Raw genomic sequence first — 21,160 nt, 5'->3', positions numbered from 1 at the left:
GAGAATCAACAAGAAGGTAGTGTAAACAGAAATACTTCTGGACTAAACTCCTGGGATATCTTTTAAGGAAAACCGACTTAAAGGTGTCCCCGTCTGGATAAAATTGTGGTCAGAAATGGAGGGCAGCAAAGACAATAAATAAATAAATAAATATATAAAACTCATAATTCGTAAGGAGGAAAAGAATGCAAATCATAAAATGTCTAGTATACACAAACTAGAATGTACTGTTTTAACTCAAATTGGTTAAATGATACATAGTTGCTATCACATCACATGGTGATCATTTTGCACTTTCATTCATATTATGGTCAGGGTCAGAAATTAGCAATTAGACAGAAATTTTCAAATGCCACTGAAAGTGTCAAAATGCCACAGCCATTTAAAATGTGGGGGCAAAAAATGCCGCCACAGTGCATTCCTCTAATTTTTAAAATATAACAATTGATAAATTTCATAATATTACTGTATATTCTAGGCCAATCTAATGATGGGTTTAGTACCTTTGCGGTCACTGAAGCTGTCAGATTCGTTCTGTATTCACTGTCTCAGAGGCAAATGTTGTTGAAATTACTGAAGCTTATATGAATTAATAAAAAAAATAAAAAAATAAAAAAAAAAATAAAACACTCCCAGAAACTCCAAATAAGCGATTATATCAAAATCGAATGTGACAACAGACAAAAGAGAGCTATATTTTCTTACATAGAAAACGGGCAATTATATTTAAGATTTTCAGATTGAGAATTTGGGCTCTTTTTTCATGAGTGCACAAAGCGCAACGCTACACGCTACGACTGCGCGCAGTGTCTTATCCAATTTTCGTGAGAGCGCTCATTCTAAGCACAATTTTTGTGCCAGTGAAAAGCATAAGTGTGTGGGTAGGAGTGTTTGCACTATCTGTGGGTGTATGCGTGCAAACTGAGGGTGGATTGTATGTAAATTAAAGCGCAATTTGCTATTTTCCTGAGAAACAGGTAATTGCGCTAAGACATTTCAAAAGCAGGCCTGTTTGTAGCACAAATACTACATTCTCTATAATTTAATGGAGTGTAAATCCAAATCCTGATGAGAACCACATTTTCCATGCGTATAAAAGGAGCGTGTCACTGTCAGAAATATGCTGGACATTCAACAAGAAAGCAATTACTGCACAAAAGAACATAAGTCCATGTTTTTATTCTTCTAATTCATTGCATACAGTCCATTTAGTATTTAAACATATTTGAACGAACTCATAGTGGCCCAGATCTCGGCTTGTTTATTAAGGACCACCCAAAACTCAGCCCTCCATGTTCCCCGAACTACACTTTGTACCATGGGTGATCAAGCTTTCTCAGCATATGGTCCACATATCTGGGTTTCTCTGCCTCCCCATCTTCACAATTTAGACTCTGTGGAGGTCTACATGAGAGATTTAGAAACCCATCTCTTCAAACGTCCTGGTTACTTGCGTAACCTCCGTTCCCTGATGGAGGGAACGATACTCTGTGTCAATGTAATGACACTAGGGGTCACACTTGAGAGCCCGAAACACCTCTGGTCTTTGATAAAAGGCCAATGAAAATTGGCGAGTGGTATTTGCATACCACTCCCCCGAACATACGGGTATAAAAGGAGCTGGTATGCAACCACTCATTCAGGTTTTGTGCTGAGGAGCCGAGACAAGGTCCCGGCCATTTCAGCGGGTAGTCCAGCATTGTGGCAGGAGGGACACAACGTCTCGTTCCCTCCATCAGGGAATGGAGGTTACGCAAGTAACCAGGATGTTCCCTATCTGTCACTCACTCAACGTTGTGTCGATGTAGTGACACTAGGGTTCCCTATACGAAATGCCACAACTGACTGAACTGCTGTGTTACGTGAACTGGCGGTGTGTGACGGGCAGACCACTGTGTGCCTCGTAGCCAGCACACCAGGCCGACATGTAACCTCCCCCAACGCTGTTATGAGTGTCGAATGGCCCTTCGGGGACAAGTCAACTGCCCAAAAGATAGAGAGAGGCTAGCCCAGTCTTGGCCTCTTATCCTCTCTCTTTTTTTCTTTTTTTTTTCTCCCCCCAAAACAGAGTGAAATTTGTTAACCGACTGGGGCCACTAGGTCTACGTCGGGGGGGTGTCACTCCCAAGGGGAAGACACCACGGAGACCACACCCCACCCAGGGGGGGGGTATTTTGAGTAGAAATATGTCACATGGTCTTGCCGAGCTTTGTCGGAAGTATGTTATGTGGAGAAGTTCCATGGTAGGTCCTACCCTACAGGGGAGGAGTTTCTACAAACATGGTGACTGGGGCAGAGGGGCCTCGCAAACTCATCTGCCACAGGGCTCGGAGGAAGTCATCCAGGGAACACAGTTTGTGAACACTACTGGGAGTCAACAGCGCACGTCTTCAGCTCAGGGGAGGTGAAAGGCGCTATGCGCAAGCGATACACCCGGCCAGCTGTCCCAGACTTACCTGCTTGTGCCTGCCACTACACGGGACGAAACCGGTTCCACCCGGGGATTGTAGAACCTCGCAAATGTGTTGGGTGTTGCCCAGCCCGCTGCTCTGCAAATGTCTGTTAGAGATGCGCCACTGGTCAAGGCCCAGGAGGCCGCCACACTCCTGGTAGAATGGGCTCGTAGCCCTGCCGGGGGCGGCACGTTCTGAGCGTGATATGCCATTGCTATGGCGTCAATGAGCCAGTGGGCAATCCTCTGCTTGGAGACAGCGCTTCCTTTCAGCTGTCCACCAAAGCAGACAAAGAGCTGCTCAGAGACTCTAAAGCTCTGCGTGCGATCCAAATAGATGTGTAAAGCGTGCACTGGACACAGCAACGTCAGGGCTGGGTCTCCCTCCTCCTGGGGCAACGCTTGCAGGTTCACCACCTGATCCCTAAAAGGGGTCGTGGGAACCTTGGGCACATAGCCCGGTCAGGGTCTCAGGATCATGTGAGAGTAGCCTGGACCGAACTCCAGGCACGTTTTGCTGACAGAGAATGCTTGCAGGTCTCCTACCCTCTTGATGGAAGTGCAGTCAGGAGGGCAGTCTTCAAAGAGAGTGTCTTAAGCTCAGCTGACTGCAGGGGCTCAAAGGGGGCTCCCTGTAGACCCTGAAGAACTTCAGAGAGGTCCAATGAGGGAATGAGGCGCGGTCTGAAGGGATTCAAACTCCTGGCGCCTCTCAGGAACCTGATGATCAGGTCGTGCTTCCCTAAGGACTTACCATCCACTGTGTCGTGGTGTGCCACTATAGCAGCTACATGCACCTTCAAGGTGGAGGGGGACAGCCGCCTTCCAACCTCTCCTGCAGGAAGGAAAGCACCGATCCGACTGCGCATCTCTGGGGGTCTTCGCGTCGGGAAGAACACCACTTAGAGAACAGACGCCACTTCAAGGCATACAGGCGCCTCATAGAGGGGGTCCTAGCCTGAGTGATCGTGGTTATCGTGGGAAGTTTTCCGCGTTCCGTCCAGGGGCCAGACATGGAGATTCCAGAGGTATGATCGCGGGTGCCAGATGGTGCCCCGCCCCTGAGAAAGAAGGTCCTTCCTCAGGGGAATTCGCAGCACCCAGACACGAAAGACAGCGATTGTGACCGTCAGAAGGCGAGAGATAGCGACCGCAACGTCGAGTGAGTAACAGATAGGGAACAGGCTTTTCCTACCCCTTACATTTTTTATTTTTTTTTGTTGCTTAGCTTGTTGTAAAGTACTTTAATATTACTTATAAAGTGCCTTATAAATGCAATCAATTATTATTATTTACACTACCAACTTCTTATGAATGTGCTGTTTTGTTTATATTGCTTGACAGGGAATGAACTATATAATAGGATGTAGATGGTGCCGAAGAAAAACCTCAAAATTAAATTGCACTTGACCCAGCCCATTTGCGCTTTTCGCACAATTTTGCCAAACCCACTTGCGCCTAGACTTAGCGCATGCTTGCACGAAAATACCACAACTTCATGGCCATGTCCATTGACTTTGCCTGTATGACTTATGGCATAGTGCTGCACTTTGCGCTCTTAAAATAGGGCCCTTTATTTCAGTTAATTGATTCAGCTGAGGTATATGGAATTAATGCCAACATGCTCTCTGTTTTTATATGGTAAGAAAACAAAGGTGCCTGCATAAAGGTATAAATGCCCTTGACAATAAATTCTAGAGGCCAAATACTGGCCCTTAATACAAAGGTTCTGACTCTGGCCATGGCATTTACTTAGTACTCCAATGTACTGCAAAGAATATCATGGTTTTACCATTGTACATGTCCAAAAATCATGGTACAACCATGATACCATGTAAAAAAACAAACAAAAAAAAAAAAACAAGGTACATTTAGGTACTTTTTTGTTAATATATAATAGTAAAAAGAACCCAAAGACAGAAACAGGGCACAGGCAAAAAGTAATTTCTGAATAGTTATGAACTAAGTGCACCGTTGAAAGCTGCTATACAAGACTCTGCTCTGACAGCCTCTAGCACACCTCTGCACTGACCCCATCACAACCATAGGGACACACAGCCCAGAAAGAACAGGGAGATAGATTCTGAGTGACCTAAAAGGAAAGGTCTGGCTCCCTTTAAACAGCTGACATACACAAGACACAGTCACTGTTTCCACTGCCGTAGTAAATTATTCAGGGCCACCTTAATGTATATTGCTCTGGGCCCCTTTCCTATTAAAAATACGGTTTAGAATTTGATGTGGGGCCCCCCCTGGACCTGTGGGCCCCTAGAGTCATTACCACCTTTCACCCCACTAGCTAGGGCCCTGACTGTGTCAGAGGGGAATATAGCTGCAGACTCAGGCACTATAGCTCAATTAGCCTTAGTGTTCACAATCTCTCAAAGAATCAAGCACAGATGAACCCAGGAAAAAGACTAAAAGCTTTTTAAAGACAACTCTGAATACACCTAACAAACTTTTAATGCCTTGTAAAAAGCTTATCAGGTGGCACTTCTGATGAAGTCAAATCATGGAACATTTTATGATAATTTGATTGGTCTGTGGAGGCAGGATCGTATCATTGTCCTACTGTATGATGATGGCCTTGGGCACATGTCTTTGGAGGCTCCCCACCCCCAAAGTAGCCTACATAATCACTTGGGAAATCGACATGTTACAACCAAATGCTTTGGTACCATGACATCGACCCCATTCTGCCGAGTTACTGATAAGAGTCCTCTTCCATCAGACATTTGTATCAATTTAAATATTTTTACCTTTTCCTATGGCGAAACTGATAGTGTTGCGCAAGCAGCTTCCGAGATTCTAGTCCCATGGAAACCAGGATGTAATCATGTTCACCTAATCAATGATAAATCGCACGTTTACTTAAAAAAAAAAAAAAAAAAAAAAAAACTATTGAAAAACAACACTGATGGACACAAGAATGCATCCTGTGTGAACTCCTCCTCAAAACAAGGCTTTGAAAGGCCCCTCACAGCCAGAGGCCTCGGGGCGATGTCCTCACTGGCCTGGTCCATAATCCAGCCCTCTCCGGATGTTAAAAATGCACACACAGTTTCAACGTGCTCTTACAGTTCAAGTTTACTCTTGCAACACTCATTTGTCTTTCACATTCTGCTATCCAAAACCATTTCCACAGCTCAGCAGGTAGGGACTCTCTTTTCTGCTTGGACATAGTTTTGGAACACAACCAGCCCTGCACACACACCAGCAACAACTCATTCTTTCAGCACTGGTGCAATGATGTCAGTTATTATGCGAAACACACAAGCATACACACACATTTTTTTTTCTATCATGGTTTCCATAGACTTCTTACTGGTGATTCCAAGTAAACACAAAATGAGATGTATTTTTGGTATGATAATAATAATCTGTCCACAGATGCAGGGTACTTCCGCATAATTTAAGTTTATTAACATGTATATGCTCTGATTTCAATATATGCATACTGAATATGCATATGAATTTTTTTGGGAACTATGGCACCTGAAGACACTTATTCTAGAGCCAAGAAACCCAGACAGGGCAACAATAAAACCGTTTTTGTCCGAGGTCTGCTAAAAATTCTTCATACATTCACAGTGCATGACTGATTTTCCATCAGACTTTCTGATATTACCTCTCTTTTATTTGTTATAGAAAGTAATTTGGTCGAAGTTTGACTCAAACGGGCATGAATACAAATTCAGTGCAAGGTGTCGTCATCCTTCTATAAGCAATGGGAAGCTGTTTTGAGTTTCTTTGATCTGAATAAATATCGATCTGCCATAACTTGAATGATTGTCCCCTTCTCAGATCTGGCAGTGCTTAAGATTGTCATAAACAAGTGAGCAGCAATGAATCTAGGTCTATTTAAAACCTTCAAAAGCACTCTGACTTTGGTTTGATCAATAAAACACTTGTCTATCAGATGCCATTTGTGTGTGTGATTTAGCTAAAGAATAAAAGGAGGAAGAAAGATAGTTACAGATAGAGCTTTCTTTAAATCAGGTCCTCATGCACTTTATTTGTGAGGGCAGTTCTGGCTCACTTAGTGCCCTAGGCAAGATAAGACATGTCCAAAGGAAAATAATCATTATTATTACTTAGTAATTCTTTGTATAAGTGTAAAATGGAATAGTCTAGTCTAGAGGTACAGTTTTTCAATGAAGGGGGACCCGGGTTCAAATCCCGTTCTAACAGCAACATTCCACCTAAATTTGAAGGCGAGTGATTGCCTAGCATTATGGAAAAATGCAGCTTTGACATTTTGCTATATGGGAAAAATGTCATAGAAGTTTTGAACATTTTCAGTTTAAAGCAAATGATCTGCAGACTTGACAGGACTGACCAAATGTACCCATGTGAATGTATGATTTCTGCAACTCTTTTTTTTTTTTAACCAACAATTATTATGAGACGTAATATACATACTGTATACATTGAGGGAGATGTGTCCCCCCAATAATCAAATATGGCCAATTTGTACCCCCCAATAATTTATATCCCCGTTGCTGTTCTGCTGCTGTACATTATGCACCGCTGTCTAATTGTCATTAAGTTGTTGCAGAGATTACATAATGGCTTAAAAAATTTAATATTAGGCATGCTCATTGGTCTAACACCGCTCGTCAATGTCATTAGAGAGAGCCAATCAAAGAATGCAGGACTCATAGAAGCTAAGCGCAAATCTCAGGGGCAGATTTAGGCATGGGCGACATGGTAGGGCGTCCAGGGCGCCCTCCGTCAACAACTATTATTAGCAGGGGGTGGGGGGGTGTGCTGAAGGGGATTTCGCCCAGGGCGCCATCCAAGCTAGAACCGCTACTGGCGAATCTAGTTAACCAAGCGCCATGCATCAGCAGTCAGCAGTTCAGGTTAAGAGTGTAAGTATCTTAATAAACTTGCGATAATTGCCCACGATTTTATGATTGAAACGTTGTACTGACCGACAGTAATTTCCAAGGATGCAAACTAATCACCTTTTGGTGAAATTCGTTGTTTTGAGTTGATAATATGTCATGTACAGTACGCGATTCATAATGTTATTCGTAATTTTGAATGTGAAGACATCAACAGAGCAGTTTTCAGCATATCAGGCATAAGACAAAGGGTGAATGTGTGCATATTTTGAATGAATAGTTAGCATTTGAAGTAGCCTTTTAGAAAATTCACTTGATATTGTCTTAGAAAGTTATCAATAAAACACAAAGTAGGAGCGTTATCACCAATAGATTTGAACTACAGTAGAACATGATAATACTTGTGACTTGTGGCTTCCATTTTGTCGTTAGGTTTTGGCAAGGACAGTGTCATATATTTTAAATGTAAATATTATTTATAAATAATTTACAATCAATTTGAGCTTTTCTAATTTTTTTTATGACTTTAATTCTGATGTTTGGATGGCATCTCCTAAGTGGTCTTCTTTCAAAAGAGACCAGGGTTCTTGAACTGCAACTATTTAATTTTGGATATCTCCATGTCTGTGAGAAAAAAAAAAAAAAAGAGAGAGAGAAAAAAAAAGGCCAACAGTTAAAGGAGTAGTTCACCTAAAAATGTACAATTCTGTCATTAACTCACCCATATGTTATTTCAAACCCATATGCTGTCAAAATGATTTGGAACATAAAAATATATATTTTAAGCAGCTCTATTCCATACTATAACAGTTTATAGTGAGCAGGAGCTGTCAAGATTCAAAAAGGGCAAATACAATAAAGCACTAGTAAAAGTGCAATACAAAGACAGCATAAAAGTAGTCCATATGACTTGTGAACAATATTCCAAGTTTTTGGGGGGCTATACAGCAGCTTTGTGTTGTTTGGACAACTTTTATGGAATTTAATGATTTATTTTTTTCTTTGGACCTTGACAGCAGTTAATTAACTGTTTTAAAAAACTGTTTTTTATGGAAAAGAGCAACATAAAGATTCTTGAAGAAAAGAATATGTTAAGAATCCACTGGGGAAAAAAGCCACAATGAGGGTGAAAAACTTGAGGGTGAGTAAATAAAATTTTTTGTTAGCCAGCTAACACAGTCATGTGATTTACAGATACATCTTCAATTCAAATTATATTTGTTTTTTCTTTGACAGCACAAAAAAAAAAAAAAAAAAAAAGGTAAGCAGACTGAAACAGGCAAATTGCTAGCAGATACAGTGTACTTTGTGAATAAAAAAAAAAATATAAAAAAAATACAAATAATTTTTAAAACAAAACATTTTTAACATTTTGGGCCTTTATCACATTTAAGGACTTTATTCAGAAATGTATTGCATTCAGCGCCTTTACTATTTTAAAGGGCCAAATAGGACCATTATATCTGTAACCTCAACACCCACGACCTCTTATCCCCAAAATGGTTTGGTCCCCCCCCAATATTCAAGACATGGTTACGGCCTTGTATATATACAGTATATACAAGTATTAACCTCGATTTTTAGGAGAATATCTCAGCTCTGTAGGTCCATACAATTTAAATGAATGGGTACCAAATTTTAAAGGTCCCAAAAAGCACAAAGGCAGCATAAAAGTAATTCATAAGACTCCAGTGGTTAAACCTATATCTTCAGACACGATATGATAAGTTTGGATGAGAAAAAATATTTAAGTCCTTTTTTCAATCTCTACTTTCACTTTCACTTTCACATTCTTCTTCTTTTGTTTTTGGCAATTTACATTCTTTGTGCATATCGCCACCTACTGGGCATGACAGAATTTATAGTAAAAAGTACTTAAATATTGATCTGCTTCTCACCCACACCTATCATATCGCTTCTAGAGACATGGTTTTAACCACTGGAGTCTTATGGATTACTTTTATACTGCCTTATATGCTTTTTGGAGCTTCAAATGTTCGGTACCCATTCACTTGCATTGTGAGGATTTACAGATCTGAAATATGCTTCTAAAAATCTTCGTTTGTGCTCTGTAGAAGAAAGAAAGTCAACTAGGATGGCATGAGGTTGAGTAAATTATGAGAGAATGTTCATTTTGGGTGAACTATCCCTTTAAAACAGCACTAATTCTCCTTGTGCAGTTTTTCAATGTTGTTGGCAGATAGGTTGTTTCAAGCATCTTGAAGAAATGGCTGTCTCAGTTGTTTCTGTTTCTTCATGTAATCCCAGACTGAATCGATGTTGAGATCCGAGCAGTGTAGGGGCAATGCCATCTGTTGCAGGACTCCATGTTCTACTTCTATCCTATTCTATTTGCAAAAGGAATGTTTGGAAATCTAAAATGTATATTTTCAATTGACTCACTAATGCAGAAGTTAAAGTAACCATCTTAAGACAAATGTTTTTGTGAAATAACCAGTGTGTCTAAGACTTGACTTTTGCTTTGGTTCACTCTCACAAAAAAACAAACACACAAACAAACAAAACAATAAAATAAAAAATAAAGTCCTTGATGCCCCTGCTAACAAACATGCACACACTGTCATTCTTGGTTGCAGTTCACTCATATTGTGAGTCATACTGAGTCTGTTGCCCAGCCAGCTTTGACAGATAAGACAGATCAGGCTGCCAGACCAATCAACGAATCATTGAACTGCTGGGTCCAGAAACCAGTAAGCCCACAGTATGGATAAATTACTGTCTATCTCCCATTCCACTAGCTCTAACTCATAAAACACAGCCTTTCTTCTCCCTGGAGCTGAGAGTAGAGGTGACATAAAATGGCAGAAGTGGGAGGGAGAGAAGGAAGTGGGCAGAGGTCTGGGTGGAAGTGTGGGAGTGAGGAATGATAAGTGGTTAAACAAAACAAGACCAAGAGCCCAGGGGGAGGAAGACAAAGAATTATTTAGCAGCTGTGGTGAACTGCATTAAAGTCCATAGTGACATTTGCTCTGTCAGCATGATTTGTGGCGATGTCTTCATTTACGTCAAACACGGATGAAGTCACAAGCATTTCATTTATACAGTTCAGGGTCAACAAACATCATGTCTAGGTGCTCTAGCATTACTCTCCTCCTGAATGTTGAGTGATTTAGTGTAAGGGGTTAGGGTTATCGCAGTATTGTACAGTATACTGGTGCGTCAGTACTATTGCTGTACTCAAGCTTCAAAATACAGACATGCCACAGTATTTCTCAAACGGTAGCATCGTAATTATAATAATAACGTAATTACCGCTGTGTGTATGGTAGTTAATATTTCCAGACAGCATGTAGAACTCGAACTGAACTCAGCTGTGGAGCGGCACTGCTCAGACTCAGCATCAGCATGTACATTATTTTATCACAGTACTGCACATTACATCACATTCACAACTTGCATGTCAGAATAAATGAGCAAAGAACCACAAGTGTTTTATCTGCACTCTCCCCCTTCATCGCAGCTTGAGCTGGGCGAAATGAAGCCGTGTCACTTGCAAGGTAAATCTGTATTTAAAGAAAAATTACATTTTGGGTCTGGAAATTAAACAGTAGTATCACCTTTTCAAGATTTTTAAATAAAAATATAAATTTTGCCAGATTTTGTCGCATCTCACAATGCAGCACACTGAAGGTAAATGGAATTTTAGTCACAAAAATGGTGGTGCGGTCATGCAGTCACATGATGTCACATGAAACAGGTCATATGAAGGTCACATTAAAACAGACTTGGAAACTTTTCACCAGGCCCTTTATCATTTATTTTTGATACTTTGATACTAAAGTTTTAAGCCATGTCCCAGACTTTAATATTATGAAAATCCATTATAAAAATACAAATTATTACAGGTTTAAAACTATTTTAATCTAAACAAACAGTGAATTAAAAATAAACCATTCCAATATTTATTGTGTGAAAATGATTTCTATCAATTTATCAAAAAATTACAACTGTCCCACAGTTGTGGATTCATTTCCAACATACCAAACAATTTTGCCCCTAAATATTATTATAATTTTTTTTAATTAGTGTATTTATTAACCAAGTTGACAAATGTGTCATGCTTGAGATGAAATATGAGGTACAGTAAGTGATGTTGAAGAAAACAAAGTAAATTCAAGGTAAAAATCACTAGTGGACAGAATATTTTTATTGGGGCATCATTTCCCACCAAGTGTAAAAATATTAATACATTTTTGGGTATTTAGGATACATAAAATGTTAGCTATAAAAACTAATTTAGCACGACAAAGGAGTTGGATATTTTATTGTAAAAACAATCAAAATGTCATTTTAATTTCGACCACAACATTTTATTAAACACAAAGAGTTTGAGACGTGGTTGAAATGACACTGTGGTGGGAATTTCCATGACTTTTCAGAAAACAATTACATAAATTACATAAAATAACATTGTTGGACATTGTTAGTAGACAAATAAACATAAAATAGTTAGAGTGAGAAAATTTATTTTTCTAGAAGTCCACAAATTCAAAGATGAAGAAATATCCTACAACAGTATTGTGACAACCTGAATTTAAAGTTCAACAATGGGATAGTCAGCCAATTTAAGGGTCAAAGTGGTTTACCTAAAAGCTCTGACACTTTGAATCATGCATATAGGAGATGTAAGTTTGAATCTGCCTTGCAACATTCCCCCTCGTCTCATCATACTCAAAACTGGGAACATAGTCCCTGTCTATGTGGTGAGGGCCTATATGCATCTTTACACTGTGAGTTCAAGTGATGACCCTGAGTATACTATGAATGAAAACGGCAAAAAGGATAAAGATAAACATAAAAAAAGAAAGAAAATAAAATGGAGAAATGTGGCTATGTTGTGATGGAGAGAGTGGCAAGACTGACGTGACTTGATGAGAACTGAAATGGATGAAAGCAATCAAATGAAAACAACCCCATCAAATCTCAAAAGCCCGGCCCTTTCTTCACAATCACTTGAAGCTTTCTAAAAAAGCAAACATTCAGATACAGAAATAGTCTGTGCATGATAATTCGGTCTCTATGGTCTTGATTATCGCTAGGACACAATAAATGAGATATTAGCACTGTCTGCACTTGATCCCTACATTCCCACATTCCCTGTGTCTTCTCTGAGCCATACTGCTCCGTGATCATTAAGAGGGTGGAGATTTTAGCTTAGCAATGATGAAATGTGGTGCAGACAGAAACAACTGTAGAGTCCACCTCAATTGTCAGGGTGCGAATTAAACAATGACCTTATGCACAGTATATGTAGAAATTAACATAAAGATTAATAAATACTGAAAAATAATTGTTCATTGTTAGCTCATGTGAACTATTGTGTTAGCTATTGTGTTAACCGATGTAAACATGCTGAATACAACCTTATTGCAGTGTTACTGATTTATTTAATAAACTGCAATCTTACAATGCTTCCATGGATAGACTACCCTAGTAGTAAATATTATCATGTACTTTCTCAAATAGTCTACCCCTAAACTAACTTTTCTTTACTGAATAGTAAAAAACTGCTCTTTGTCTGTTCAATTTCTCTGGTTCATGGTGACTTCCCTGGTGAATGAATTCTCATTGCAAAAGGACTAATATTTTGTGTACATAACACTCCCTGTTGCTATCATTTTTTATCATTTTAGGGCCTAATTTAACATAGCTTTCTCATGGATCAAACATAATGCATTTGTGAGTAAGGGGGTTGTTACTTGAAACACTACCTTCAGAATATTTAACAGAAACCTGAATCGATTAATTTTATTTCTTTATTATTGGTAATATTTTCATTTATTTCTACCGAACATTTTATAACACACCTCTACACTACCTGAGAACTTTATTGGGTATACCTGTACACCTGCTTATTCATGCGATTATCTAATCAGCCAATCACATGGCAGCAGTGCAATGCATAAAATCATGCAGATACGGGTCAGGAGCGTCAGTTAATGTTCACATCAACCATCAGAATGGGGAAAAAATGTGATCGCAGTGATTGTGACCATGGCATGATTGTTGGTGCCAGATGGGCTGGTTTGAGTATTTCTGTAACTGCTGATCAGCTGAGATTATCACGCACAACAGTCTTTAGAGTTTACTCAGAATGGTGCCAAAAACATCCAGTGAGTGGCAGTTCTGCGGACGGAAATGGCTTTTTAATGAGAGAGGTCAACGGAGAATGACCAGACTGGTTCTAGAAACACTCCACTGAAAAATGCATGTTAATCTTCTTCTAAGTATGTACTGTATTTTGATGGTGTGTTATTCTTATCAATTAAAATGTACTGTATTTCATGACCCTTTAAGTGCCATTTTTTTCCATTCATTAACAGAGAAACAGTGAGTTAAAGACAAAAAAAAAAAAAAAAAAAATCATATCAATTCTCATATTTTGATTCCTTAACTAAGTTTTCTTAAATACATTTAAGCAGCATTGTCAAAATGGTACAAAATTATCCTACTCAAATGCATGTGATCTCAAATAAACAAGTGTTATGCCCAAAGTATATTTCGGTTGTCCGCGTTGCTGATCACTCTGTGCACAGTACAGTATGTGTGACGCAAATTTCGTAATAAGCAGTTTGCACAGACTGTCCACGCATGACCAGATTTTTCCGACACCTTGTCTATGTGCATCGTCGGTGCATGCGCCAGCCGTTGACTGTACTTAAAAGTATCACAAAGCAGTCGTAGTGTGCATGCATCGAACACGTTCGATTCGCTTTTGGTCAAAAGAGTATACTTTCCAAGGAAACACGGTCGACTGGGAAATGATCTGATCCGGAACGCAGAAAAACAATACCTGGCCCTATAGGTCTGAGGTAATCCAAAAGTAATCAGATTAAATTACCTAAAACCGATTACAATTTTAATCAGTACCACATTACAATTGTAATCTACCCAGCACTTCTTACATTATGTCAAGCACTATGTACAGAACAAATGCATGTCCTTAAATGTGAATTTTTTTTGTTTTGTTTTTTTGCCGCCTGTACTTTAAATTCTCAAGCAATGTCAATGGTATGACTCATTTTAGGGGTGGCCAAAATTACAATTTAAAACCAAACAGAGCTATAGAAACATATCTTCATATTTAAAAGTTAACATCTTGTTTTGACATCCTTCGGGGGGGATCAGGCCCCACCACCACCCCCCCAACCCAGTTTGCACCCTGTCTATATCCTGAATTAATGGCGACAGAAGCTACTGTGGGTGCAACTGGGACGCCCTGGACTAGAACACATCACTGGTGTGTTTGAGTGAGAGTGAAAGTGTGTGCGTTAGATTCTGGGCCGGGCAACGTTTCAGCAGAGATGAGGCAGAGAGTGAGTGAGAGAAGGGGATAATTGACTTGGACAGGCTTGACACTTAGTATGACCTATAGGTGAGACACAGGCACAGGGGAGAAGTATCACATTTCCAGCATCCCTCTCTTTTTAAACCATGGGATTCTAAATGTTACATATTCTTGTTTTTTAGCAAGCTGTAATGTATTATGAACTCAGAAAAGTGTTCCATGCATAAACCACTAACAGAGCTGAAACTAATGTAAACTACATAGCCAAAAGTATATGGACACCCCCTTCTAATTGACAGGTTTGTCTATTCAGCAACTAGAGTGAAGACTAATCTTAATGCTATGGCATACAAGGAAATTCTAGAGAATTCTGTAATTTCAACTTTGTGGCAAAATTTGGGTTTGGCCATTTTAGGTACCAGCATGACATTGCCCCCATACACAAAGTGAGGTCCATAGAGAAATGTTTTACGGAGGTGTGGAAGAACTTGACTGGCCTGCACAAACCCCAAACCTGAACACCACTGAACACCCTTGGAATGAAATGTAATGCCAACAGCAAGCCAGACCTCATGAAGCTCTTGTGTCTGAATGGTAGCAAATCCCCACAACCACGTTCCAGTTTCTAATGGAAAGCCTTCCCAGAAAAGTGGAAGCTAGGACCAACTCCCTATGAATGCCAATGGTTTTGAAATTAAATGCTCAAAAAGCACATATACTGTACAGTAGTTGTGGTGTTTGGGTTTCCACATAGTTGTGGCCATATTATATATCAACATGCTACCAGAAGTCTGTTGATTTCCAATTCCTCTTAGCAAATAGTTGGGATTGGTGTTGGTGCATTGGCAGTTTCCATGTCATGTACTTTGAAATTGTGACGCTGAGTCACAAACGCTCTTTTATAATCACAGTGTCGAATGATGGATGTCAGACCTTAACAGCTGAGAAATACCTCAGGCTAACATTTCCTTTTGCCTCTGCTTGACAGCAACACCAATAATTGATTAGGCTGATGATGAATTACCAACAATATCAATTGATAAGAAGCTGAATCCTATTTTTAGCACATCTATGCAGTAGATAGAGTGTTCTAAAATTCCTCGCAGTACATCCTGAGCATCTAGACCAGGGTTTCTAGTATTTTTTTTAACAAAGGACCCCTTTCACAACCCATCCATCAATCCAAAAAGTTACATAGCTGCATATTTCCATGACGCATTGCAAATTACATAATCAAATCAGTCAACTTTGTAGTCCTATGTTCTCAACAAGAACTTTTGTATATTTGAATATTTTGTAAAAAAAAAAAAAAAAACTTTAGTTCATTGACTATACTGGATTCTAATTCTGGTCAGTCGCTGTACTTGTTCTACACTTACAGGGAATAATTTTATATTGTTTCATCATTTCTGAAAAGTGGACGTCATGTTACGATCTATCATAATGCTTATCATTTTTTTTTTTCCAATTAAGGACTTTTTGCTCCCTGCCTATTTGAGACGGACCCCCCCATGATCTGCAGACCCCAGTTTGAGAAATAATAGACAATCTAAATAATAAAAAGACATGAAATATGATCATATTTTCACTACTCTGGCAGCTATAGTACATGTGATTGCATACATGGCCATTTAGGAGTACTTAAGAGTCATTTAAACAATAAAAGTTCTGAGTACTGACCCCAGGTCTTTTCCAGTGCACACGGCCAATCCTGTTCCCTTGGTAGAAGAGGGAGTTGTCTACAGCCGGGAACAGTGGGTCCTCAAACAGCGTTCCATTCTGTAGACACTGCCTCTTGAGGGTGGGGTAATGCTGCCCCTCAAAGGCCTTCACAGAGGAGAACATCCTTCAGGCAGCAGCTATGACACAGAGAGAGAGACAGCAGAAAGAGAGTGAGAATTGGCAATGGAATACAATGCAGATAGTTCAGTGCAGTCACAGTATAATCCACTCTTGCTCCTGTCAGCTAAGGTGAAGTTCTTATCACCTTCTGGTACAGTAATGTCTGTGTGTATGAGTGCTTTATTTTTGAACTAGGTATTAGCTAACACCAAGTCTCAGCCTCAGACCACACATCCACTGACCACCCACAGTCTATTCACTCACAGTCTGATGCATATTGCACACAAAACTGGAAAGTGTCTTCTTGATCTGACAAGCTGTAATCTGACTGGCTGGCTTTACGCAAATTCTGGAAGTTTTTTTTTTATTATCAGTTTGCCTGGAAACAAAGACGTGTTCACAAGGTAACGGGTTGATACAACAAGTACTTTTGAGGATAAAATAATCACTGGATTTGTCAAGCTTTGCCAGAAATATTGGCATCAAATCTTTGAAAGATATTCAGAGATCTGTTTGAGGCACTTAGTAACAAACAGTGTTGGGTAAGTTACTTAAAAATAGTAATCCACTATAAATGTAATCATATTACTTTACTAATTACTTCATTGAAAAAGTAATCACATTACTAATTACTTTACTTTTAAGCTCCTTTCTAAAACAATTTTCCACTCAACAAATTAAAAATAATGTCTATATTCCTTTCTTGTTTTTTGTTACACTCAAGTCATACACTCAGCACCTCACATTTCTCCTTCACAGTGACTCATTACAGGGCCATAATTGATATATTCTACATAATATAATACATTAGAAATAAGCATAACCCTATAATGTACTTAAAAGTAATTGAATTTATTAAAGGTCAGAAACTGTAATATGATTACAAGAATTTAAAATGTAATGCATTACAGTACTTTTTTTTGTCTAAATAGTAATTATATTACAGTAATTAATTACTTTGTATTTCGATTACACCCAACACTGATTGCATGTTAACAAATCCATGAGCAAAACTATATATTCCACTTTATTTTCTGAGCTAGGTCTGTGAAATAGTTGTTACTTATTAGGTTGGGCAGAGATTCTGAACACACATTTTAAACACATTTTCTTCTATTTTTCTGGTGTTATCTGTACAACCATTGGTGGAGACTTTTGATGCATAATTTAATTACTTTCCCCCTCACAGGTCAACATAGTCTCATTACAACGTAATACGTACGAGACGGCAAAATCGCATTGGCTCAAATGAAAAGGTACGACTTTTTGGCTAACCAATCAACAAACAAAACTTCAAATCAATACAATACAGGCATCAAATTTTAGCTGGCATCCAGTCCAACACTTTATTTTAGGAAAGGAATCATCTGTGAACAAACTTGTTTACTCATTCCATACTTATTTATGCAAAACAAATAACTGATGTACTGTATGTCAGTAACATATATATGCTTCCCTCATCTTGTTCCAAACACCAACTTTTTCTTTCTTCCATGATACACAAAATCTAATCATGGTTTAGGGTTGGGGTAAGGGGTTATTATTAGGATTTGGTTTGGTTTTAAACTTACGAAAAATCGTAATAACATTGTTCGTTGTTTAATTTATTTTTCTCTATATGGGAGTAAAAGTTTAAAAAAAACATTACGAGCCATCTCGTACGATTTCGCCAATTTTGTACTATTATTGCAACTTTTTATAAGACCGAGATGCACAGGTCTATTATTGTGATGTGATCTATTTAAGAAAAAAACACTTAAAAACAGCACGTAAAAACAAATACTGTAGTTGGTTGCTCACTCTGAAGGTCTCTTCATGTCTAAGTGGGAGGTTCTTGGCCAGAATAAGCTGCAGTGTGGACCAGACCTTTTGCCGTTTAGTCATAGGTCTGGCTACGTGAGACTAGCTAACACTTTACACCTGGAGCAAGGACTCCAAAAGTCTGAAAAAAATCTCCAATCAAATAAATGTTTTTAGACGTCACACACAAAACTATACAAATCTCAATGTTTTCTTACTGGGCATTCAAGGGATTAAGAGCCAACTAGTTTTAGTAATCTTCAGTAACCTACACTTTTTCTTCCTGGCAGGAGGAGATAAGGTCACACGGTAGGGACTGCACCTGCAGAACAACAAGAGCAATGTCAGTGTGACTTGGCACTGCTCTGATACTTTGCTTTAAATCCAGGTTGAACTGGAACGTATCATTAGGGCTTTATTCATCTCAGAGGCTGGTTCAGCAAGGGCATATTGGGATAAGTGTGTTGGACCCGCACCCTCTTTCGTTAACTGGAGAACAATTTTTTTTTTTTTTTAGTCTATATGTGCTATTCAAGAATTTAAAAGTAGCTCACATGAGGGAAACTTGAGAACAGCTTGATGCCACTTACATCACACAGTATCTGCTCAGTTCTACAGAAATCAGAGGAAAGGATATTTTTGTATATTTCTCTGTACATTTCCAGTGTGCTGTCTGAAATGTATGGGCTGTCTGTCAATCACAGCTCTTTCAGTGGCTGGTATTGTGTGCTGAGCCGAGCAGCAGTGAATTATTCATCTCCACTCCCAAACCTTCAGGAAGATTAATTATGTCTTAGAGGAGCTCCCTGTCTGTTCTTTTTAGCTTATGTCATTCCACAGGCATTTCCTCATAGACCAGCTCTGTAATGAAAATGTTAAGACTGCAAGGGATGGTTCAGCAAAAAATGAAATTTCTGTCATCATTCTACTCACAGTCATGTCGTTCCCCATAGGACTTTCTTTCTCCCATGGAAGACAAATGTTGTTCACGCTGATCTCTTCCACACAATGAAAGTGATTAATAATTGATAGGGGCTGTCAAGCTCCAAAAAAGCATCATAACATTCATCCACACGACTCATGCACTATATTCCAAGTCTTCTGAAGCTGTATGAGCTTTGTGTGAGGAATATACTGAAATTTAAAGGGATAGTTCATGCAAAAATGTTAATTCTGTCATAATGTTACTCACCCTTGTGTTGTTCCAAACATAGTCTTGTTCCAAACCAAATGAGATGTTAGACAAAATGACAGCCTCACCGTTCACTTTCATTATATGGAAAAAGTTACAATGAAAGTGATTGGTGACTGAGGCTAACATCCACCTAACATCATCATGTTCCATGTAAGAAAGTCATTCAGATTTGTAACAACATTAAGGGTGGGTAAATGATGACAGCATTTTCATTTTTGGTTTAACTATCCCTTTAAGCTGTTATTCACAGAAATATTGCTTGAAAGCCATGCTCACCATTAACTTTCATTGGAAAAGAGCAGCTTGGACATTTGGTTCATAAATAACTCCTTTTCCAATCCATGCAAGAAAGAGAGTCAAACAGGTTTTTTTGGGTGAATTATTCCTTCAAGTCTTTAGATAATAACATTTAAAGGGATAGCTCCAGGGGTGCCGTATCATGGTTGACCCTGCGCTCTGACCCCAGCTTAGCTGGGATATGCGAAAAAAAAAAAGAATTTCACTGAATATGTGCAAATGTATAATGTGTGACAAAATAAAGGCTTCTTCTATAATGAAAATTTCTCTCGTCATTTACTCACCCTCATGCACATCTGGAATTTGACTTGTGTTCTGCATAAGAAAGAAAATGATGATTTTTAGAAGAACACTTCAGTATTGTTGGTCCTCACAAAGCAAGTGAATGGTGACCAGAACTCAGAAGGTCCAAAAAGGACAAAGGCGGCATAAAAGTAACCCATATGACTCCAGTGGTTAAATCCATGTCTTCAGAAGAGATATGATAGGTGTGGGTGAGAAACAGATCAATATTTAAGTACTTTTTACTATCAATCTCCACCTTTGACCAGCAGTAAGTGGCTGAAAATGAAAATCACTTCCACACCAGAATGTTGAAGTGAAATTGTAGAATTACATAAAAACAATTTTTTTTAAAAAAGGACTTAAATATTGATCTGTTTCTCACACACCTATCATATCACTTCTGAAAATATGGATTAAGCCACTGGAGTTTTATGGATTAATTTTATGCTGCCTTTATGTGCTTTTTGGACCTTCTGAGTTCTGGTCACCATTCACTTGCATTGTGAGGACCTAAAGAGCTGAAATGCTCTTCTTAAAATCTTTGTGTTCTGCAGAAGAAAGTCATACACAAGTGGAATGGCATGAGGGTGAGTAAATGAGGAGAGAATTTTCATTTCTTGGTCAACTATCCATTTAATAGGCAAGCAATATGATGGAGTTTCAAGTTAGCAATGTGGGATGCACCCTTTTATTCTGGTGTCTACACCTTAGTCATCTCATTAACCAGTAATGATAATAACATCATATTTGCATGTTAAGAAGAATGGAAAACAACAAAATGACAAACCATTTAAACATGATAGGCATATAAGGCTACTGATGCTTTATTTTATTTCATTTCAGTGTGTTGACTGCATACTTGTTGGACTGGCTTAGTACTGGAAACACTTTGTTGCTGTTAACTGGACTGCACACTTGACTGGAGCACCTGGGGAAATGAAAACAGTGCATGACAGATGGTGCCTAGCTTCATCTTGTGACTGACTCATGACATCAGCGAGACCACCACACAGACAAATGCTCTCTCAACTCTACCTCCTGAGGTAAGGAAGCAAGTAGGTAGTGCTGATGCTTGCAAATGGAATTCACACTTCACTGTATCAAAATGTAGAATTGAGGGATCTGAAGTA

General features: G+C 38.9%; 1 protein-coding gene across 2 annotated transcripts in view; it reads right to left on the bottom strand.

The window, feature by feature from the left end:
* capn5b (calpain 5b) overlaps positions 1-21,160 on the bottom strand; it is a 56,371-nt gene that overhangs the window by 32,982 nt on the left and 2,229 nt on the right. For both annotated transcript variants that reach the window (XM_051677022.1, XM_051677023.1), the window contains exons 2-3: positions 18,526-18,575; positions 16,292-16,470 (exon numbers count right to left, since the gene is read on the bottom strand). In XM_051677022.1, the coding sequence (XP_051532982.1) occupies positions 16,292-16,456 (165 nt within the window). In that variant the 5' untranslated portion in view covers positions 16,457-16,470; positions 18,526-18,575. The remainder of the gene's footprint in view (positions 1-16,291; positions 16,471-18,525; positions 18,576-21,160) is intronic.

Source organism: Myxocyprinus asiaticus, chromosome 38 (genome assembly GCF_019703515.2).
Source record: "Myxocyprinus asiaticus isolate MX2 ecotype Aquarium Trade chromosome 38, UBuf_Myxa_2, whole genome shotgun sequence".
Taxonomy (NCBI): Eukaryota; Metazoa; Chordata; class Actinopteri; order Cypriniformes; family Catostomidae; genus Myxocyprinus; species Myxocyprinus asiaticus.
The sequence above is the reverse complement of the archived record's forward strand: the minus strand, read 5'-3'. Positions and strand labels throughout refer to the sequence as shown.